Source organism: Ciconia boyciana, chromosome 13 (genome assembly GCF_034638445.1).
Source record: "Ciconia boyciana chromosome 13, ASM3463844v1, whole genome shotgun sequence".
In the NCBI taxonomy this organism is placed as follows: domain Eukaryota; kingdom Metazoa; phylum Chordata; class Aves; order Ciconiiformes; family Ciconiidae; genus Ciconia; species Ciconia boyciana.
The window spans coordinates 7,278,847-7,297,931 of NC_132946.1; the positions used below are offsets into that span (position 1 = coordinate 7,278,847).

General features: G+C 41.4%; 1 protein-coding gene across 13 annotated transcripts in view; it reads left to right on the plus strand.

The window, feature by feature from the left end:
• The window catches only part of PDGFA (platelet derived growth factor subunit A), a 37,041-nt gene that overhangs the window by 10,818 nt on the left and 7,138 nt on the right, over positions 1-19,085 (plus strand). For 5 of the 13 annotated variants that reach the window (XR_012044891.1, XR_012044888.1, XM_072877804.1 and 2 more), the window contains exons 4-6: positions 1,085-1,272; positions 9,117-9,243; positions 17,143-17,316. Coding sequence is in view for 5 of the 13 variants with exons in the window: in XM_072877804.1 (XP_072733905.1) it covers positions 1,085-1,272; positions 9,117-9,243; positions 17,143-17,276 (449 nt within the window). In the remaining 8 variants the exon portion in view is untranslated. Of the gene's footprint in view, positions 1-1,084; positions 1,273-9,116; positions 9,244-10,891; positions 10,975-11,967; positions 12,082-12,189; positions 12,508-17,142; positions 17,317-18,830; positions 18,940-19,085 lie in introns of those variants that run through there. The other 8 variants (XR_012044887.1, XR_012044890.1, XR_012044889.1 and 5 more) reach the window with 5 other exon arrangements.

The following is a 19,085-nucleotide window of genomic DNA, read 5'->3' on the forward strand; positions in this document are numbered from 1 at the left end:
TTCAGAAGTAACTGAAGAAGTGCAGGCAGTATTCCAGTTCCCTGACACATCTAACCCAAAGCTATCACTGCTTCCACTGTAAGGCAAAAAAATCCAACCTGCCTTCTGAGAACCTATCATTAAACAAGTTGTCCCTGCAATTGCTATTATTTTCTGGACCATTTTGAATTGTCAGCTTGACTTCTTAGGCAGTTCCTAGGTTGAGAACGATACATGGTTTGGATTTTTCATGGCAGCATGATGCAGCAGCACAGAGCTACTCTTTCTGATCCTCATGTGGCTGAAATGGTTGTCTACAAGCTCACCTTACCTGAGCCCAGCAGGATATTGGTTTAGCTGAAAATTGCACTGCAGGTTCTTCGATCATGCTACTCTTGTGGTTTTGCCTCATTCAAAAAATAACAAGTTAAATAAAACCCAACATGTACAAAGTTTTGATAACTCCATTAAAAAAAATGGCAGTTGCCCTTTGGCAAGGCAGAGGGACCAGACTCCCTGATGAGGGGTTGTTAAGGTTTTGGAAGTGGAAACCCAAGATTCAGAAGTTTCAAGCTGGTGCAGGTTGTTTCCCAGCTTAGCAAATTTGGGTGCGATATAAATATCCTCAGTGCAACTTCTGTGGTGGTATTTGCCAGGTATTGCATGTTTGTGTGATAATATCTGTGTGGAACGATGGCCCCAATATTGTAAAATAACAGCTGCTGTTATGCAGTGGCTATGAGGCTGTATTAGAGGATCATCTAATCTGGAGAAGCCCCTGGCTTGCTGTCACTTCTAAAGAGCCAGAATTGTCTTATCTAATGGTATGCGCTCTGAGCTATGTTGGGAGCCAGGCCATTGTAAACCCTCATTTTAGGGCTGGCCTTTTGGGAGTGAATCAAGTTTCTCTCTAGGCTAGCACACACAGTTTAGTGGTAGGCAAACAGTAGTCAGCACCGACTTGTCAGTAAGCAATGGAAACTGAGAGCATCATCTCAACCCGCCAGCTAAGGGTGCCACTCATAAATCGATGGTGTAAACTATCTGGGTGCTCTGAGGTGAGAGCAGCTGCTCACCTGGAAGTGTGAATTTCTTGTGTTCGCAGAGGAAGCCATCCCAGCTGTCTGCAAAACACGGACGGTTATATATGAGATACCTCGGAGTCAGATTGATCCCACCTCTGCCAACTTCCTGATATGGCCACCCTGCGTGGAGGTGAAACGTTGCACTGGCTGTTGCAACACCAGCAGCGTGAAATGCCAGCCATCGCGGATACATCACAGAAGTGTCAAGGTGAGCAAATCGTGGCTGCAGAGCCCTAAGAGGGTCCTCTTAAGTCTAAAAACTCCAGGTATTCTTGTGGCTGTTCTGTATGACCTGGATCTTTACTATCCATCCTCATAGCTGGAGGATCAGATACAATGCTCCTCTCCATTGTGAGTGAGCAGATGGCCTTTTCAAGTTACATGATCATTGGAAAATCTTGGGTTTGGATTTGGTTTTCACAGGATTCCCTTTAGGTTTTTCTTTTGTAATGAAAATAAGGTTGATTGTGTCTTTCCCATGATCTCGCACAGTACAAATCTTAAAGTTGAGAAGATAAAATGACTCAAGGGGCATTGGACTTAAAAAAATAAATCACAGTATGGAATGCTGTTTTCTTAATTAAATATTATGCAGCCTAAATTGGGCTTTTATATTTGACAACATAACACTTTTGATCTGAAAAAATGTGTTTCAAATTATCTTACCCCAGGGATAGAAGACTCAACGGCTTCATGCTGTATTTACTCATTAGACAAAATCCCTGTTGCAATTTTCCAGTAAATATTACGTGAAATATTTCTTATGTTCATTTGGCTTCACCGTGTTCTAGTTTTTATCAGTATTTAAACAAGTAACGTTGATTTACATCTGCATGTAGGAGATTAGACTTACACTTAGCATTTATATTGTTAAGACTCTGAGTTTTTGTTGCACTGAGTATTTTAAGAACAGAATTAAAAAAAAACCCAACACATTCTTGAACATAAAATTGCCCAGCACAACATACTGATCACTGTACTTGCAATGGATTTCTTACTGAGAAAGGTACTGTTAACCCACATAGCGCTGTACGTCCTAAACACAAAATATGGCATCTAAGCCAGTTCATTATTTTTCATACACACAGGCACGCATCTGAGCAGGATTTCTTTTTTTTTCCATTTCTGAACATCTGAAAAATGTTTTCACACCCAAATAAGCTGGAGAAACATCTGAACAGATTTCCTCAGTCTTTCAGAAAATAATTGTACTTTACACTTGCTTGCCGCCATTCCTTTGGGGGATACACTTTGCAGTAACAATTAAAAATGAGGAAAAAATTGGGATAAATAATTATTTGAGGGCTGAGAACAAACTGAAGAAGCTGGGCTTTCTGAGAAGCCTGTTTGAGAACAAACTGAAGAAGCTGGAGAAGCTGAAGCACTACAATTCTAAGCCATTTGGAGTTGGAGCTAAACAGCAAAGTGCCTCAGGGTTGTTATATCTAGTGCTGTTGCCTTTGGGTTTGATACAACTTCCAGTTGATTTTGTGTAGCAACTAATACGTGCAAAGCAGCTGGAGACGCCCAGCAAAGAGTTGAGCTGTGTATTGTGAACTTGCTGTTGGTACTTGTGTGTGACATTGCAACCCTGTGCTTGTTTCCTACCCCTGCATGCAGTGATGGAGAAGATGTACAGGTAGGGAGAAGGAGGTTTGGCTGTCGAAGTCCCCTGCTGCTGGGGACATCGAGGGTTCCCTAGAAGCTGCAAACTCGACTACTGGCAGCAGCTTTGCAGGATGCCATTGCTGGGGCTGCTTCCCCAGCGCACCACCACGTTGAAGAAATCCTAGTTTCTCATTCAGTCCGCTGATACGGTTTTGGTGCTTTTAGATTTGCATTCATTTTAGTAGGGCGCAAGCTAAAAGTAGGCTCAGCTGAGCAGCTGCTTTTGTGGCTGTGTAAATATATTGCCACCAGCCATATCAATATACGTCAGCCAGCTTTGGAGGACTTTTTTTTTCCCAAGCTCCAAGACTGCTCCAAACAGTCATTAAGTAGAAGGGAAAAAAAGGACAAGAGGTCAAGCAGGAACAGGATGTTCATTGTAAAGGTTGTAGGCTGACCCCACTGTCACACCAGAAGTCTCTGAACAGAATCCATATTTATGCCCTCCAGAGTCAGATCCTCTTGTAGCTTTGATATAATTGATGGGTTTACGAGCCTTTTGCCAATCCTACGTTCAGAGCTGAGTGTCTGCTCATGCCATTAAGTAGCTGGCCCAGAGTGAGGGTCGCTGGAAAGGTAGGGGGAGCGGTTTTGGAGAGCCTTCTCAGCTGTTCCTGCAGTGCAGTTGGAAAGCCGTCTTGTGTTTTCCCCTGATGTCAGACTGCATAAAAGCCCTCTTTTGATTAAACAGTGAAAAGGCTTTCCCCACTTCCTCTTCATTGACAAGGTAGTGAGATCATAGCTGGCCCATTCACACTAGAAAAATGTTCACCCAGAAAGGTCAGCAAGTGGGTTTGCATCATCCAACAGGCGAAAGCAAAGGGTGTTTTCTTTGTCTTACTGAGGGCCACTGTAGTCAAGGTTAAAAGACAGCCGTGGCAGTGTGGGAGGAGCAGCGGAGGTGCTTGTATTGGGGCATTCCTTTCTAGGGAACATGGTTCAAAGGCTGTAGGGTTTGGGGATGTCCTTACTTCGCCTTCACTGCGCCGTGGTCAGTGAAGTACCATGAATGGGCTTGTGGAATTGGAGCTGTAAGGAGGCTCCAAGCCAGGGGTATTGGTGGCACAGCTTCCCCGAAATGGGTCCTCTAAGGTTTCCCTTTCATGGGGTGTGTTAATAAAAGGTAGGTTTGCCCTGCACCCTAACAGAGTAAGCCCATGAGAACACAGCCTCTTGGTCCTAAGGACATCTCTATTCAGCAAGCTGTACCTGTATAGCACTGCAAAAATCGGACTAAAATAAAGCGGCTGGTTGGGAGTTGCTCTTTGATAGGAAGGAACTGCATTTCTCTCCTGATAGAGTAATGGTGACACGGATTGGTGAGTTAGGGATGTTGGTGTCTATTACAGATATATTTCCTCCCCTGTCTGCACAAGCATTTCAGTAACATCTGCAGATTCTGTTGCTTCTGCACAGCGAGATCAAGTATTTACCAAGTACCAGACCGTGATTTATTTGGGGGGTTTCTGAACTGAGTCTTCCCAAGAGGTTTCTCATAATGTTGAGCATGGTGTTCTTCGTGTATTTGGTCACAGCAGCAAAAACCAGTTAATATTATAGAGAAAATCCTGCCTATGCTGCTAATTTTGAATAGCCAAGCTGAGTATTATGGTTGTTTGCAGCAATGCTCATTTCCAAACTAAGAAACAAAAGCTAAATCTACTTCAGCTTTGCCTTCTGTTTGGCCTTGAGCCATAGCCATACCAGCTTTAGCCATTTCTGAATATTCAATGTTGAGCTGATTTGGGGAAATTTAATCTAGCATATTCTTACAGTAAATTAATATGAGGAAAGACGCAGAGAAAAGGAGTTGGAAAGGAAGGAACGCAGGAGCAGCTCCTCAGCTGTCACCTGGGAGTTGTTCAGAGAGGTTTTGAAGACAGATGGAAAAAAATGCAGGAATTCAAAACGAGTTGTTCAGCAGAGCTACCCAGCCCCTGAAGAGGTTAAAAAGGCCTTGCAGAACAAATTGCATGTGTAGGTAAAGTGGCTGTAGGTAACGTTTCCAGGTTTAAAAACATTTTTTTTCAGTGACTGTTTCTATCATTGGGATAAACAGCACTTTGATTTTAGCTGTGGCTTAACTGGAGATTACTGCTGGCACTTGGTGGGACCTGCAGGTGGGACCAGCTGACAGGTATCAAAGGTCAATTTAAGAATGGGAGAAACAAGGGAAAGTCCCGATACAGGTGAAGACGAGACGGAAAGCCAGAGAGAGGTGCCCCCAGAGCATGAGAGGGACCCTGCCATCGCAGGCTGCCTGACAGAGGGCAAGGCTTGGCTGCTCCCGCTTGCAGAGAGAGGACGTAGAGACCCCCCGTCAGGCATTTCCCCGCCCGGGGGGAGTAGCGGGTTTGTTACAGCACTCTCCAGTTCTGTCCCCGGACCCTTCCTCCAGCCGTGCCCTCGCTGAGGCGCCGCCAAACCGCCCTCCGAGGCAGCTCCCGCCGCCGATTCTCGCTGTGCCCCCGCAGCCCCGCACCGCCCCGACGCCTTCCCAGCGTGCCCCGCGGCCGCCTCAGCTTCCCGCGCCGCGGGGACTGCGTTTCCCAGCGTGCCCCGCTGTCCTGAGAAGGCGCCCCGCCGCCCCGGGGCCTGGCCCGGCCGCAGCCCCTCTCCAGCCGGGGCTGTGACAGGGCTTCCCGCCGCCCCGGGGCCTGGCCCGGCCGCAGCCCCTCTCCAGCCGGGGCTGTGACAGGGCTTCCCGCCGCCCCGGGGCCTGGCCCGGCCGCAGCCCCTCTCCAGCCGGGGCTGTGACAGGGCTTCCCGCCGCCCCGGGGCCTGGCCCGGCCGCAGCCCCTCTCCAGCCGGGGCTGTGACAGGGCTTCCCGCCGCCCCGGGGCCTGGCCCCTCCACAGGCCCCCGCCCCCTTCGGAGCTGTGACAGTGCTTCCCGCCTCCCTGGGGCCTGGCCTGGCCGCAGCCCCCTCCAGCCGGGGCTGTGACAGAGCTTCTCCCTGTCCCGGGCACTGACAGGGCCACCTCCTGTCCCTGGAGCTGTGGCAGGGCCACCCCGCCTTGTGTACTAACAGGACGGTGCACTCCTGGGCCTCGTTTCCCTGCAGGGGAAACTCTTCCCTACCCCACCCTGAGTAACTGCACAAGGCTTTTATTAGGTAGGGATTTTGCCTGAGGAGTGCCCTGTGAATGTCTTTAATGGGTATTTTAGGATGGGTGGCTGCCAGGCCCTGAGATGGCTGGGCTCCCCACCACTTCCCATCCTGCCTGCGCTGGGGAGGCGTGCGCAGCTGCCGTGGTGTGTCCTGGAAGGACATCAGTCCTGCTGTCCTGTCCCTGGAGCGGCGGCTCAGGTCCTGCAAAATGCTCAGTGACTTGCCAGGCCCCACAGGATCCCTGATCCCTGCTCAGTCCTTCTGGTGCCTTTATGCCCTGTTGACTTACGTCTTCCTTGCAGACTTGAGGGCTGTAAAGATGACAGTTGCAAGGTGAAGGTAGGTTTTCCTTCCATCATATCAGCACACATTTATTTTAATATGGAAGAAATAGATGCTTCCAAAAAGCATCCTCATTCACTTGCTTTTTTATTTTATTTCCCATCCTGTAGTGATATTTTGTGGTTTTGGAGGATTTGAGGTTGTCATGGTTTTTAGTTTTGTTGCGTTAGAGACAAGTAAAAGAAGCTGATGCTTCTTGAGGACTGATCATCTCAAGGCATTTGGTAATACACTTGAGAGTAACTGCACAAGATAAACACCAGGGAGAAGAATACAAAGAAGAAAAAAGATGCTAACACAAGGCCAAACCCCATGCTGTTAGCATAGCTATCCCTGTTTATAGCCACTGAAAATCTGACCTGCAACCCATATAATTTTAGATTAGCATTAATTACAGATCCTGTGTGGCAGCAGGTATTAACAGATGATACAAGCACAGCAATTTATCTGGTTTGTGCTGCTTCAGTTTGAATATTTGCAACATCTTACAAAACAACATTCCTGTAACTTGTGTAGCATGAAGTAGGGCAGTAGAACGTATGCTGGATTGTATTTTAACTACAGTACAGTAAAAAAACAGCTTTAAATTGCTGCATAAATTCATTATGATCCTATTCTTCAAAGTATTATCTTTGGTTTTTTGGTTTTTTTTTTACTATTGTTTAGTACCAAATAGCCACAGGAACTGCATATATCTTTCAGTCTGGAAAACAAAGCAAAACAAGGGCAGACTTTAAAAATCTTGATTACAGTTTATTTTTGTTGCATGTAATTTTCAGTGAGGCTGGTTTATTCTAACAGTTGTAATAAGCATGGCAGATCTGAAAGCTGTTTCATGATTGCTGGGTCTCTTTCTTTGTCTCTGATGATGGAGGTGTCTTAATTACTGTTTGTTTCTGTAAATTTTGAGGATTAGTCATCCTTTGATGCTAGATGACTCAGTTGTACCATACATTTTCAAATCTTTGTGTTGAAAGGCTTGATGGAGTTTGGTTCTGATAGGAGATTTTGAAACACCACTTTGACCCATAGTTAGTCTTTCAGCAAAAGCATTCTTGTATGTCATGTCCAGTTCTTAATCTGTTTATATGGAGATCTGACAGTTTTGGAAGATACCTTTTAATGTGGACGCTTTAGTTATTGCATCTGTCTCTCTGCAACTTTTGTTTGTTGGGTAAGTGAAAATAGTCTCCAGATCCTCTTGACAGAAGAGGTGGTGACTAAAATGTGGATCTGAACTCCTCGCTTCATGGAAGCAATGGCAGATCTTCCATTGACTTTAATAAGGCCAGGATTTTGCTCTAGCTTCTGTTACTGTCATTCAGAGGTCCTTGGTAGTTTGTGTCCACAGAGCCGGAAGAGTGGTTCTGGGCACTGGGAATGTAATGTTTTTTTCCAGCCACCACTCTCATTTTGTGACACTGTTGTTCACTTTTGGGATGGTGAGGGAGTGATTTTCATAGTGTGAAGATTGATTTGGAGCATTAAATCCCCACCAAACACACAAGTAAACCATTACCAGGAGAGTCTAGTGTAATTGCGGATGCTTTATTTGGTAATAACTGCAGCTTTTGGTTGGATCAGACTTTACGGCTTTGTCATGTAACTTTTGTAGCGACATCCAGCCTCTCTTGTCCTTCTGCCTCCTCATCTATCTTATTTATAATGCATATCTGTACTATGTAGTCTTCTTGTCTGCTGGGACAGCCGCGTTGCAGCCCCTTTTTGTCAAATGGTAGATAAATCATTACTAGGACTGAGAAGCCATTATTTCATTTCAGTGATTTCCATTCCAAGCAAATTATCACCTATTCATGCAGTGTTTAACACAATTGTAAACTAGACATTGGACCCCTTACACACTGTCTAGCACTCTCTTTGCCCACATTATGCCGTATTCTCTTGCACACCCATGACCATCATGCCCGTTACACTTAGCACGAGTCTGTGCCCAGCATCCCACAATCCATTTCAGCGCCCCAGCACAGCAGTGTTCCTGCCCTCTGTGCCCTTCCTCCTCTCCTGGCTGCCTGCACCGAGTTGGTCAGGATGTCCTCATGTTCAGTATCCCCCCACCCCAACGTCCTTCTCTTCTGCATTGGTTTCCTGCAGATGAGAGATCTGCATGTAGCCAGAGCTTCTCCAGCGTGCTCCTTCCTCCGACCTCACCTTGCCCTCCAGAATTTTTTTTTTTTTAAGGATGCCAGTGCTTTGGCCCAAAGTGGAGCAGTGCAGTTGGAAGCAGTTCAATGGACTGGAGAGAAATAGTGTACCTGCCAGCTATCCACAATAAAGCCAAAGGCTGGATCCAGTTTGTGAGTGGTAGTTCCCTTGGACCTAAAAACGGTGCATGGGAACTCCTGTAAACAAGTTCCAGGTCATTGCAAGAAGTGAGTAGGATTGAGATTGCTGCTTTCTAAGCTGATATTCAGATCCTGGTTCTGCAGAATTGGACACTTTACATTCAGAGGGCTCTAGAGACACCAATTTTTAAATTATAAAATGTATTACAAACCAGCCTAATGTCTCTGCTGTTAGCCTTCAGCTGAAGAGCAATGCTCAACATGTACGGAAGATCATGCTAAAAGTGGCAATCTACAAGAACAACCACTGATTTGAATCCGTATAGAAGTTTATTGTGATACATGTGAAAACTGAGTGGCTTTAAACTTCAAACCAAAACGAATGGGAAATTGTTTTATCTCTTGGGGGGAAAAGAAAATTGTTTCAAACTGCTGAACTTGAATAAACAAATAGTCTGTGCAATAAATAGTTACACGATGCGCAATTAAGATAAAAGATGATTAGTATGCTAACATTTTATATGGGTTTGGCTACATTAAAAAATAGAGGTATATAGTTATCTGTCTTCAGTTCTGAACTATAACTATGTTAATGTGTCTCAGTACATACCTCATCATATTTTATAGGTGGCAAAAGTGGAATATGTTAGAAAAAAGCCAAAATTAAAAGAAGTTCTGGTGAGATTAGAAGAGCATATGGAATGCACCTGTACATCATCAAATACTAATTCAGATTATAGAGAAGAAGAAACTGGTATGTTTTCCTTTTTGTTTTCCTTTTTTTTTTCCTTTTTTTTTCCACTAATGCTGATTTCAAATGGACCTTATTTTTATATTAGTAAAGAATGTAAAGCAAACTTTGCTTCCAGCGAACTCAGTAGAGAAGCTCCCAGCTACTTCTCTGTGTGTTGAAGATTCAAAATTAGGGACAGTTTGTGCTGGGTGAAGAATTTGCATTTGAAGTTTAAAGTGTATCAATTCTCATTAGGTTAGCCTTTAAATAAACATAAATGCCCGATAGTATTCAGGTCTTGCTTAACTAAGTTAAAGGTTGTCATGTTGCAGCTTATTGGTGAACTCCATTGCCTAATTTCTTTAGACTTTGTGAAGACAGGGCTAAGGCTGAGATTTACTTGACCTTGGGGAAAATATTAATGAAATGAATGTAAAGCACTTAGGAATAAATGTAATATTCAGAAGTAAGAAGTTTTGAAACAACGTTGCCTGTTCCTGTTGTTTTCTTACTTATATATAGTCAAGAATTTATTGTCAGTTGTCACATTAAATGTAAGTTTGCCGTATCAAATCAACAGTTAAGTTACCATGGGGAAAGATTTATGGGGAAAAATATTTACTTTCAATGTGACTTTCATAAAACCACCTAAAATTGTTAGCTCAGATCTTCTTATTAGGGTGCAGTCAATGCCGAACTTGACACACATTCAGGAAACCCACTACAGTAGAAAAGACACCTCCCTTTCTCCGGATTTTGATTGAAGGCAGCCTCAAAAGTTTTTGCTTTCACCTTTGCTGGGAATTTAGGGTTGCAGTAGACCCAGCCCCAAAATTAGAGTCAGTGTAAATATAGGAGGAAAGCTGCCCAAAGGTGATGGATTTCATAAGTGTCTGGGTAAGGAAGGGTTTTCTGTACTGTCTCCATCCAGCATGGAGACATAAATCTGGTCTAAGCGAATGTAAACTTCAGTTGCTATGTACAGAGCAGAAGAATTAGAATTTGTATAAAAGCAAAGTTAGGCCTCCGCTGTGATTTTATTGGACATCAATTTATAATCTGAGCTGAGTGTTTTAGCTGAAACTAGGTTGAGTTATGAGTAGACAAAACCACATTTAAAATTGTTATTTTTATGTGTGTATGGTTTGATATTTTTTTCTATGTCTTCTATTTGGAAAAAAAGTTTTGTTAGAGCAATTTCAGTTTTCCAAAATGCCTTTAATTGCCAAAGACTAAGCAGTTAAGATTTTAAGATGAAAACTTTTCTTCTTGGTGTGTGTGAAAAATGGGGTAGAATTGTCATGGAAGAATGTAGATTTCTAGGATCTAATTACTGATAGGAACAAAACTTGCACCAGCAAGTGGATGATGAGCTGAAAATAGCTTAACTACAGAGCTGAAAGCAAATGTTGAATACTGCATGGTAACAGTAATTATAGATGGATCTTGGAAATGACGTATGCAATGCCAACTTCGTTTATTATTTCTTTACTTTTGTATAATTACTTTGTAAACGGAATGTCAAATCAGAAGTTATAAAGTTATTACTTTAATGCAAAGGATAATGAGATTTCTTTGAAATGTAAACGGTTTGAGTATTTATTACTTCGGTGTTCAACGAAATGCATTACCTTAGGGCTTTTTACCAGCCCTGCCCTTATGTTAACAGGAAGGCCTAGGGAATCAGGTAAAAAACGGAAAAGAAAAAAGTTAAAACCAACATAAAACCTACTGGAACTATTTGATATTCAGGTAGGACCTATATGCTGAACACCCTAATAGCACAAGTACTGGAAAACTTAATCAAATATCATCACTTCAACTTAATCACTGTTCAGAATCTTGACACTTGCTACCTCAAGGCTGCAAAGAGATTAGATTTGATTGGCTTTGATAATTCTACCTGCTGGTATTTTTCCTTTAAGCTCCACATCACCATCAGCATCTTACATTCTTGAGCTACTTCCTTTTCTTGCCTTTTTGGTTTCTTTTTTTTTGGAGGGTGCTAATACTTCAGCTTCTGAAATCTCAAGTTCCATTGCCTCTGCTTTTGTTTCATTATTACTGATTTCTGAGGTCAAAGCATCACATAATAATGCATGAATGAATTGCCAGGTTACAAATTCTTGTGTTCCCAGTCATTGGCTGTAAAATGTTGAGTGTACATACAGCAACTGCTACTATATGCATGACCATCAAACCCATGTTTTGGCATGAACTGGGATTGATTGTACATGCACCTGAGAAGGTCTGATGATCTGTCTACCTGACAAGGAAGATGCTTAGAAATACCATGGTTTTGTGTTGCAGGACCCTGTGTTACTTACACCAGAAAATTAAGATCTCTTTTTTGGTCTGTTCAGTCTCAGTAGGATGATGACAGTCAGTCATCAAAATCCATGAGGTTTTCAGTGTAGTGAAAAACTAGCACCCTCTCAATGCAAAAATGACTGAAATCCTTTGGCCAACATATTAGCAATGTATGATGATGGCGATACACATTGCAAATTAAATATGCAATTTCCGTTTCTTAATGATTTGAAATTATGTAAACTGCAGCACTTGCAATTGATTCTAGTATTTGGAGTGGGAATAATTTGGATTTTGCAGTGTATGTGCCTAGCGCCCGGATGATGGTGAATTTAATTTCAAGCACCTATTTTTGCACATAAACTCCCAACGGCAGTTTTCATTTATACTGATGTATCATTTCTAAAGAATGCTAAACTTGATATCCTGTTTCAGATTAACAGGTATTTATTGGGAGTAGTATGATAGAAGCAAAGATTTTCTAAAATTCAACTTTAAAAGTGCGCATGTAAACTCAATCAAAACAGCATTTAGAACTTCTTGTCCCAGGTTAGTGACTCTTCATGCAGAACAGTTTTTTTTTTTAAGTCATCTACTTAGAGGATAGGACCTTTGATTCTAATCATAGAGTTATTGTATCTTTTTTCTCTCCTGCAGATGTAAGGTGAAAATAAGCTAGAAAAAAAACTTCTCTCTGGGACATGGATGTACATGGTTTGTTACATTCCTGAACCTACTATGTATGGTGCTTATTGACTGTATACTTTATTTGTTCTCCTGTGTGAAAAAACTGGCTCAAAAGAACATTTAATGAGAACAAAGAGACAATGTACATTTGTTTAATGTGACATCAAAGCAAGTATTGTAGCACTCTGTGAAACAATAGGAAGCTTCCCTGTCCAAAAAAGAAAAAAAATGAAAGAAAGAAAAACAGAAAAGAAAAAAAGACAGTTGAATGAATGGAGGATACCAAAAGTACTCAAAAACATGACAAAAATCTAAGTGAATAGTGGATTTCTGTCAGAGCAGTCAACGGTGCTTTACGTCAAGAAATGTGCCTGCGTTCTTGATGAAGATGGATGGACACTGATGGACTTCAGGCACAAAAAAGCAGGAATGTATGAAATGATCAAATGCCACGCAAACACTATAGAACAATACATCCTTGCTTGGTGGTGTTTTAAAAGTCTATACAAAAAAACCTTCTGGGGAGCCTTAAGTGGATTTTTTTTTTTTTACACCATAAAGTGATTATTAAGTTTTCTTTTTACTCTTTGCCTAGCTTTTTATTATCTCTTGGACTACATTTGCCAATAACACATATAAAAGACTGGTATAACAATAAGCAGAACACAAAACATTATGGTATTTCTCCTAGTGGGATGCAAACTAATGAGATGTATTAAAATAAAAATGGTATACCTATGCATAATTTTCTAGATGTTTCTTGGTTTATGTTCCCCAACCTCCCCCGTAATTTAAAGCATTACATAAAGAGAAAAAAAGAGAGATGTGCGTAAACAAATCATAGGATATCCATGCAAAAATCCTTTTTTTTTTTTTCCTTTAAGACTTATGCCAGTTGCCTACTAGTGATATTGTGTTAGCAATTGTCATTCTTATCAGTATAGAGATACTTTTATTTCACATGTTGGAGCTGTGTGAAATGTACAAATTCTTGTATCTGCATTGTACAATGTCATGGTGGCATGGGAACTACCTTGCTGCAAATATTTGAACAAAACCTAAAATTCTTTATTTTTGGTAAAATGTTATGCTTTATGTGTATTCAACAGAAATATGTGTTTTTGTAAAGGTGAAGTTTGTATTTTTATCTAAAAATTAACAGTTTTATATACCTGAGAAAGCCTGCTATGTTTTCTTGAACCAAAAAAAAAAAAAAAAAGAAAAAAGAAAAAAAAGCATTTTGTGGTCATATTTTTGTAGTAGAATAGCCCAAATAACATCAAAATCTATTTTAACTATAGCAGGGCAGATAAAATACTCTGGCACCAGCTCCTGTGTTTTCAAAGTGCCAAAGGATTAAATGTTCAGTTCCCCATGGATTGTGGTGGGAGCCACACGGCTAAATCCTTCTGTACTGCTTTGGAAATTTAGGGCTGTGCCAGATATGACATGGCTACTCACTTGGCCAAAATCACTGCCCCACCCCAGTAGTTTGGATTATGTACCCTTTGTTTTAGTTGGATTATCACATTGGGCATGTAAAATGAACTACTGGATTCTTTTATTTGTGAAACATCTACAAAGAGATGAAAGAGTTTTTTAGTTTGGAACGACAAAAAGTTTGTCTTGAAGACAGTGTTTCCACTCAAATAAAAAAAATCTTCAAATGTGAATGAACTGCAGAACCTTAAAATAACAAAAGAGAGAGAGATTTTTAACCTTTCCATTTCTTTAAATATAGTTCAAACATTCCCCTTCTGTTCCTGTAGCTATGTCCAATTTCAACCAAACAAAGCAATGTTAGCTAACAGGCATTATTGGCTTCAGATGCTAATGCAGAGATAGATTTAGTCACCGTTCTATTTTGTGATCATTTTCCCAGTGTATTTGTTGAGCACCAAAACTGGAAATACATTTAACTAAGATTGTCTGTGCTTGTTTTCCACTAAGTGTACTGTTCACAATGTTATGCACATGAATGTATGTGTCTGCGTTTAAAAAAGTGTATAAAATGTAATTTATATATTTATGTTTCAGTGGGATGCCAATAATGTTGCTCCGTTCCTTTTTTGTCTAAAAGATATCTAATGAAAAAAAACGTATATCCATTAAAATCATGTAGATGAAAAGCATTATGTGACCCACTCAGACACTGTGCAGGTATGAAAGGATGTCAAAGTCACTTAAGTGGAATAATTTGCAAAACAACTTTTTGAGAGTCCTATGGTTGCACTGGCATAAGAAGGTTGCATTCAGATCTGTAGGCCAGCGTCCCTGGAGTAACTCCATTGAGTATAATGGAGCTCTGCTGATTTACATCACGAGTGAGTCTGGCCCTATATTAAAGTCTTGGAAAAAAAGCAAACTGAAAGGCATGCATTTTATTGGTGCCAGCAAATAAATGTGTTATGCCAAATTCAGAAAACCAGGAGAGAATGAAGACTGAATGGAGTCTTTTCCAGTAGTTGTTTGTTTGAGACTTGTAGTCTCGAGTTAATTTTGTTACCAGGAACGAAGTGCACATGAGTCTTTGTTCTCAAGCACAGTGTTTACACGGCATGCAGCAGAAAACACAAAAATCTCAGGGCTATATTCTCAGCTAGTATAAATTGGCAAATGTTTTTGACTTCAGCCGCCCCTATGCTAATTTACATCAGATGAGGATCCAGTCCACGGTTTTTAAAATACGAGGAGTAGTGTCATGACACATGTGTCATTTACCTGCCAGATATTACCTGCCAGCCTTTTGAACGTTACAGGCTATGGTACTAGTCCTTCTTCCTCAAGGTGGCAGATACAACCAGAAGGAACAGTAACATTAAAGGTTGTGACACAGGAGACATTAATTCAAAGTTAAGTTGGACATTTCAAGGGCCATATCCTCAGCTGGTGTAAATCACCATCACTCCATTGCTGCAATGGAGCTGTACCAGCTTACACCACTTGAGGGGCTGGTCCCTCATTCTTGCTCATCCCTTTCACTACTCGGTCCTGCAGGGATCTCAGATTGTCGTGTACTGTTAATGTAATCCTGTGTTCTCTAATACTTAAGCACAATAAGTGAATATAAGAATGAGTGTCAGACTTAACTTTGAATGTCCCAGCTCTGAAATGGTTTGTTTCACCATTGTGGCTGTAAATTAAACAGTTCTCTGTGCATTTGTGAATGCCGTGTCATATCTTCTTCCGCTGTCTACTGGAGGTGGACTCCATCTGGACTTTTAAAGTGCAACATTTGGAGTGTTACAGGGAAGGGTGTGAGCAATTGGAGCCGTATGATATCTGATTGACATCTCTGTTATTTGTGGGGTGGGGGGCGAGTAGGGGACTTCATGAAGGAGTTGAAGATGATGGTTGTAAGTCATGTTTCCATGCAGTCCTTTAACACCTTGTCGTTTTTGTCCTTGCACATACTAGGTAGAGATTTGCGGGTAAAATGTTTTTCTGGTTTACGTTCTGCAGTCACTTCCTCTGTCCAGAGATTCAGAAGTTGTTGCTCTGATTTCATCCTTTTTGAGGTCTTTTCTGGTCAGAAAGTATATGTGTAGTGGACTGCCCAGAAAGAATCTCAGTGTTACAATATGGTGCACGATTGCTGATTCTCAGTCAATCCATTACATTTAATTCTGTGCTTCATCTTTCCAGAGCTGCTCTTCAGTTGCTTTTGTTGAGTGAAATCAAGGATTACGTGCCAGTTTGCTTTCCTTTTCTCCTGTCCTCCGTGCTGCTTGGCATCTGCTTTATTAGGCAGTGCATGGTGACTACAGGCAGTTGCTCCTCTCCAGCCCTGGAGGTTCCTAGGCAGCTCCAGCACTTCTGTGTCTTTGAGCTTAGGCTTTTTACTCTGCTTGGAACAGCATCTTATGGGTCTCCTCCCTCCAACGGGCTTCAGCATTTCAGCTGTGAGGTTCTTTTGGCTGTCCTGCTTGGGTCCATATTGCCTTTCTGTGGTCTACTTTCTAGCTATTCTCTGCCTGACTTTCCCATCCCTCTGTCTCTCAAAAATGATTTTCCCTTCCTAGGATCTGTCTCATCATGTATGTCTTCTCTCTCCTCCTGCCCGACAGAAGAGCCTTTGATCTGTTTATACAAATCCATTGCTTTATCTAGGCATGTGCCCCGAGATCCTGTCTCCCAGGCCTACAGGCCCATAACTGACCCCCACATGAAAGACAAATGCTGTTATATAGACACGTGTTTGTGGAGAGAAAAAGATTCATCTTTGCATTTGGAAAAATACTCATTACTGAAGGCTCCCTGCTAAAGCTCTGTCCAATTCCAGCAACAGTGTAACTCTGAAATAGTGGTATTGAAGCTATTCCAGACATCTGACAGTTCAATTAAGATCAGTGGCCCCATTTATAATTTAATTTGAAAGTGTACCCAAAAGCAAAGATGAAGTTTCAAAGCTACCTCAGATTTACATGCTCATATTTTACTGTAATTTGAAGGAAATCATGTTTGTAGGCCCCTTCTATAGCTTTGAAAATCTTACCCTGAATATTTATCTGACCCTCTCTTGGGCTGGAAATCATGGTTGCTTTAAAACAGAAACAATGTGGAGGTTTTCAAGGAAGTAATTTTCTTGGTGTTTCTACTCCACAGCTTCTAGTACTAGCATATCTCAGAAACAGAGTCAGGTAAAAATCGTTTAAACCCATAAGACTCCCACTTAAGTTTGCTTTAATTTCAGGTAACAGAGACAAGCCTATCAGTGTTGCATTCTTCAAAAATCAGCCTATGTTTTGTATTTATTATTTCATTTAATTACTGTGTGTTTTCCCACATTTTAATAGCAAGGTATTATTCCATGTCTGATCTTTTCTGTGCCGTTCTTTGCTGTAGCATCTCTGCGGCACAGCCTTGAACTGGTTTGTGCTCATATCTCCTCTGAAATAAAGAACTATTGTTATCCCATTTTAGGCGAGACCGAGGCATGGAGAAATGACTGTGCAAGGTCACACAGCAAGGCTATGGCAGAACCAGGGATAGGACTCAGATCTGAGTGCTCATCCAGTGCCCTAAATCACACGACCATCTTCCCTTTCCAAGAATGAATCCTTGCACCCTTAGAGCTAAATACTGAAAAGATTGAGGGTAAGTCATTTTGCCTAATTATTGTGCATCGGATACATGATCAAAAACCACTGCCATATCGTCAGAGAATATAGTGACTGATATAAGTCCAGCTTTCTGCCCATGCAATTACGCAGCCTTTTATGCTATCATGAGGTAGTCATTTCCTGCATCTCTAAGGAGTCAACCTTTCGTGACTTACAGTGAAAATTATGCACATAGAACAAATCAAGACTCAGATTTTATGGGAATTTACAAAAATTCAGTAGACAATCTTCATTGTACTTCCCTTCGGTTCAGTGTCATTCATTCCTTTTATGGTGTGGGTAACATTTCCTAAGGGAACTGTTTTTATCATGGGCCCAATCCTGAATTTTTTTCCCAGGCCCTAACGTGGAAAAGCACTTTAAGAGGTGCCTGTGTTTGCCCTTCTTCAAACCAGTGTCTAAGCCTGCTTGTAACTTTGGACAAACATCCCGTTGATGTCAGGCAAATGGAGCAGAGTTGATGCTTTATTACGCTTTTTGAGTAGGGTGTGCCTTCCTGACACAGGATCCCAGTTGTGGGATGGGGTTCTTCGTGCTCTTAAAGTGAAGTATGTTGTAAGCAACCCCAAAGGTGAAGTCACAAGACTAGAATATAGAACTAGAAAAACAGCTGGGAGAATTCCACTCTCTTCTACTCCCATGGAGGTTGCCATTTTGAAATACATATTTGTTCCTTTTTGGGAAAGTACTTTTTTGGGTAGATGCAAGACTGCAATTACTAATGCCAGTGATCCCATTTAAGATTATCTTTTTGGGTACCTCAGAGAATGTAATTTGAGAACTCACAGTCATATCCATAACAGACAAATTTGAGATGAGAAAAAATGATGCAAGCAAATTTCATGTGAAATACGGCAATTTTTAGTTTAGGAAAAATAAAATGAACAAGATCAAAAGGTGGTTATTCATTTTTGAGTTGTGGAATGTTACCTGTCCCTTTAGTCATTGTAGTTATTTGCTGCATCAGGCTAAATTATGTGCTGAAGTAGCTCAGAATCACTACGACATGTACAAAGTTATGGCTTGTTCTCGTTGAACTGCTACCTATTATCATGGCATATGACTGTGAGGTGGGGCCTGCAATCACAGTTGTAAATCAAAGAACAAGTCATAGGTTAGGTACTGTTTTCCTTAGATACTGTCTCTAAGTTTGTTTTCTATATGCTAGTCTCTTGAGTGACATTTGGTGAGCTTTTCGGTTAGGTGTAAAGTCAAGAATACGTAGTTCCTGGCCTGAAACTAAGGAAGTGCTAACTCTTAGTCTTGTTCATAATCAATAGATGAAATTCTGGCAACAACCCGGTGATAGAATTTCTGTCACTGAAGATTTCAGTGTCACATTCTTCCAGGGTTACTTCCCCTAGAGGGGAATCCAATCATTATTATATTTGACTCTTTAGCAGGCCATCAAATCTGAGTTGTTTTGAGTTTCTGGCATCTAAAAATTTCTGTTTGGACTGATACTTGTGCATGCCAAATGTCTTCCAGGATCTTAGATAAAAATACACAAAGAAAGGCTGACTTGTGTGCCTCAACAGAAAAGAAATCCACATATGAAGGCTGGAGTAGTCCCTCAAACAGGGAAATAAGGAGCCAGGTTTGTAACAAGTGTTGCACACTCATCTTCCCAAGATCACACTTGGTGTTTTGGCCTCTGCGTGCTATCTTTGATCTTGCATAACGAAGGCAACTGGTTTTACTGTCCATCTTTGAAATTGAGAGTAGCTGTTAAGATCAGGTATG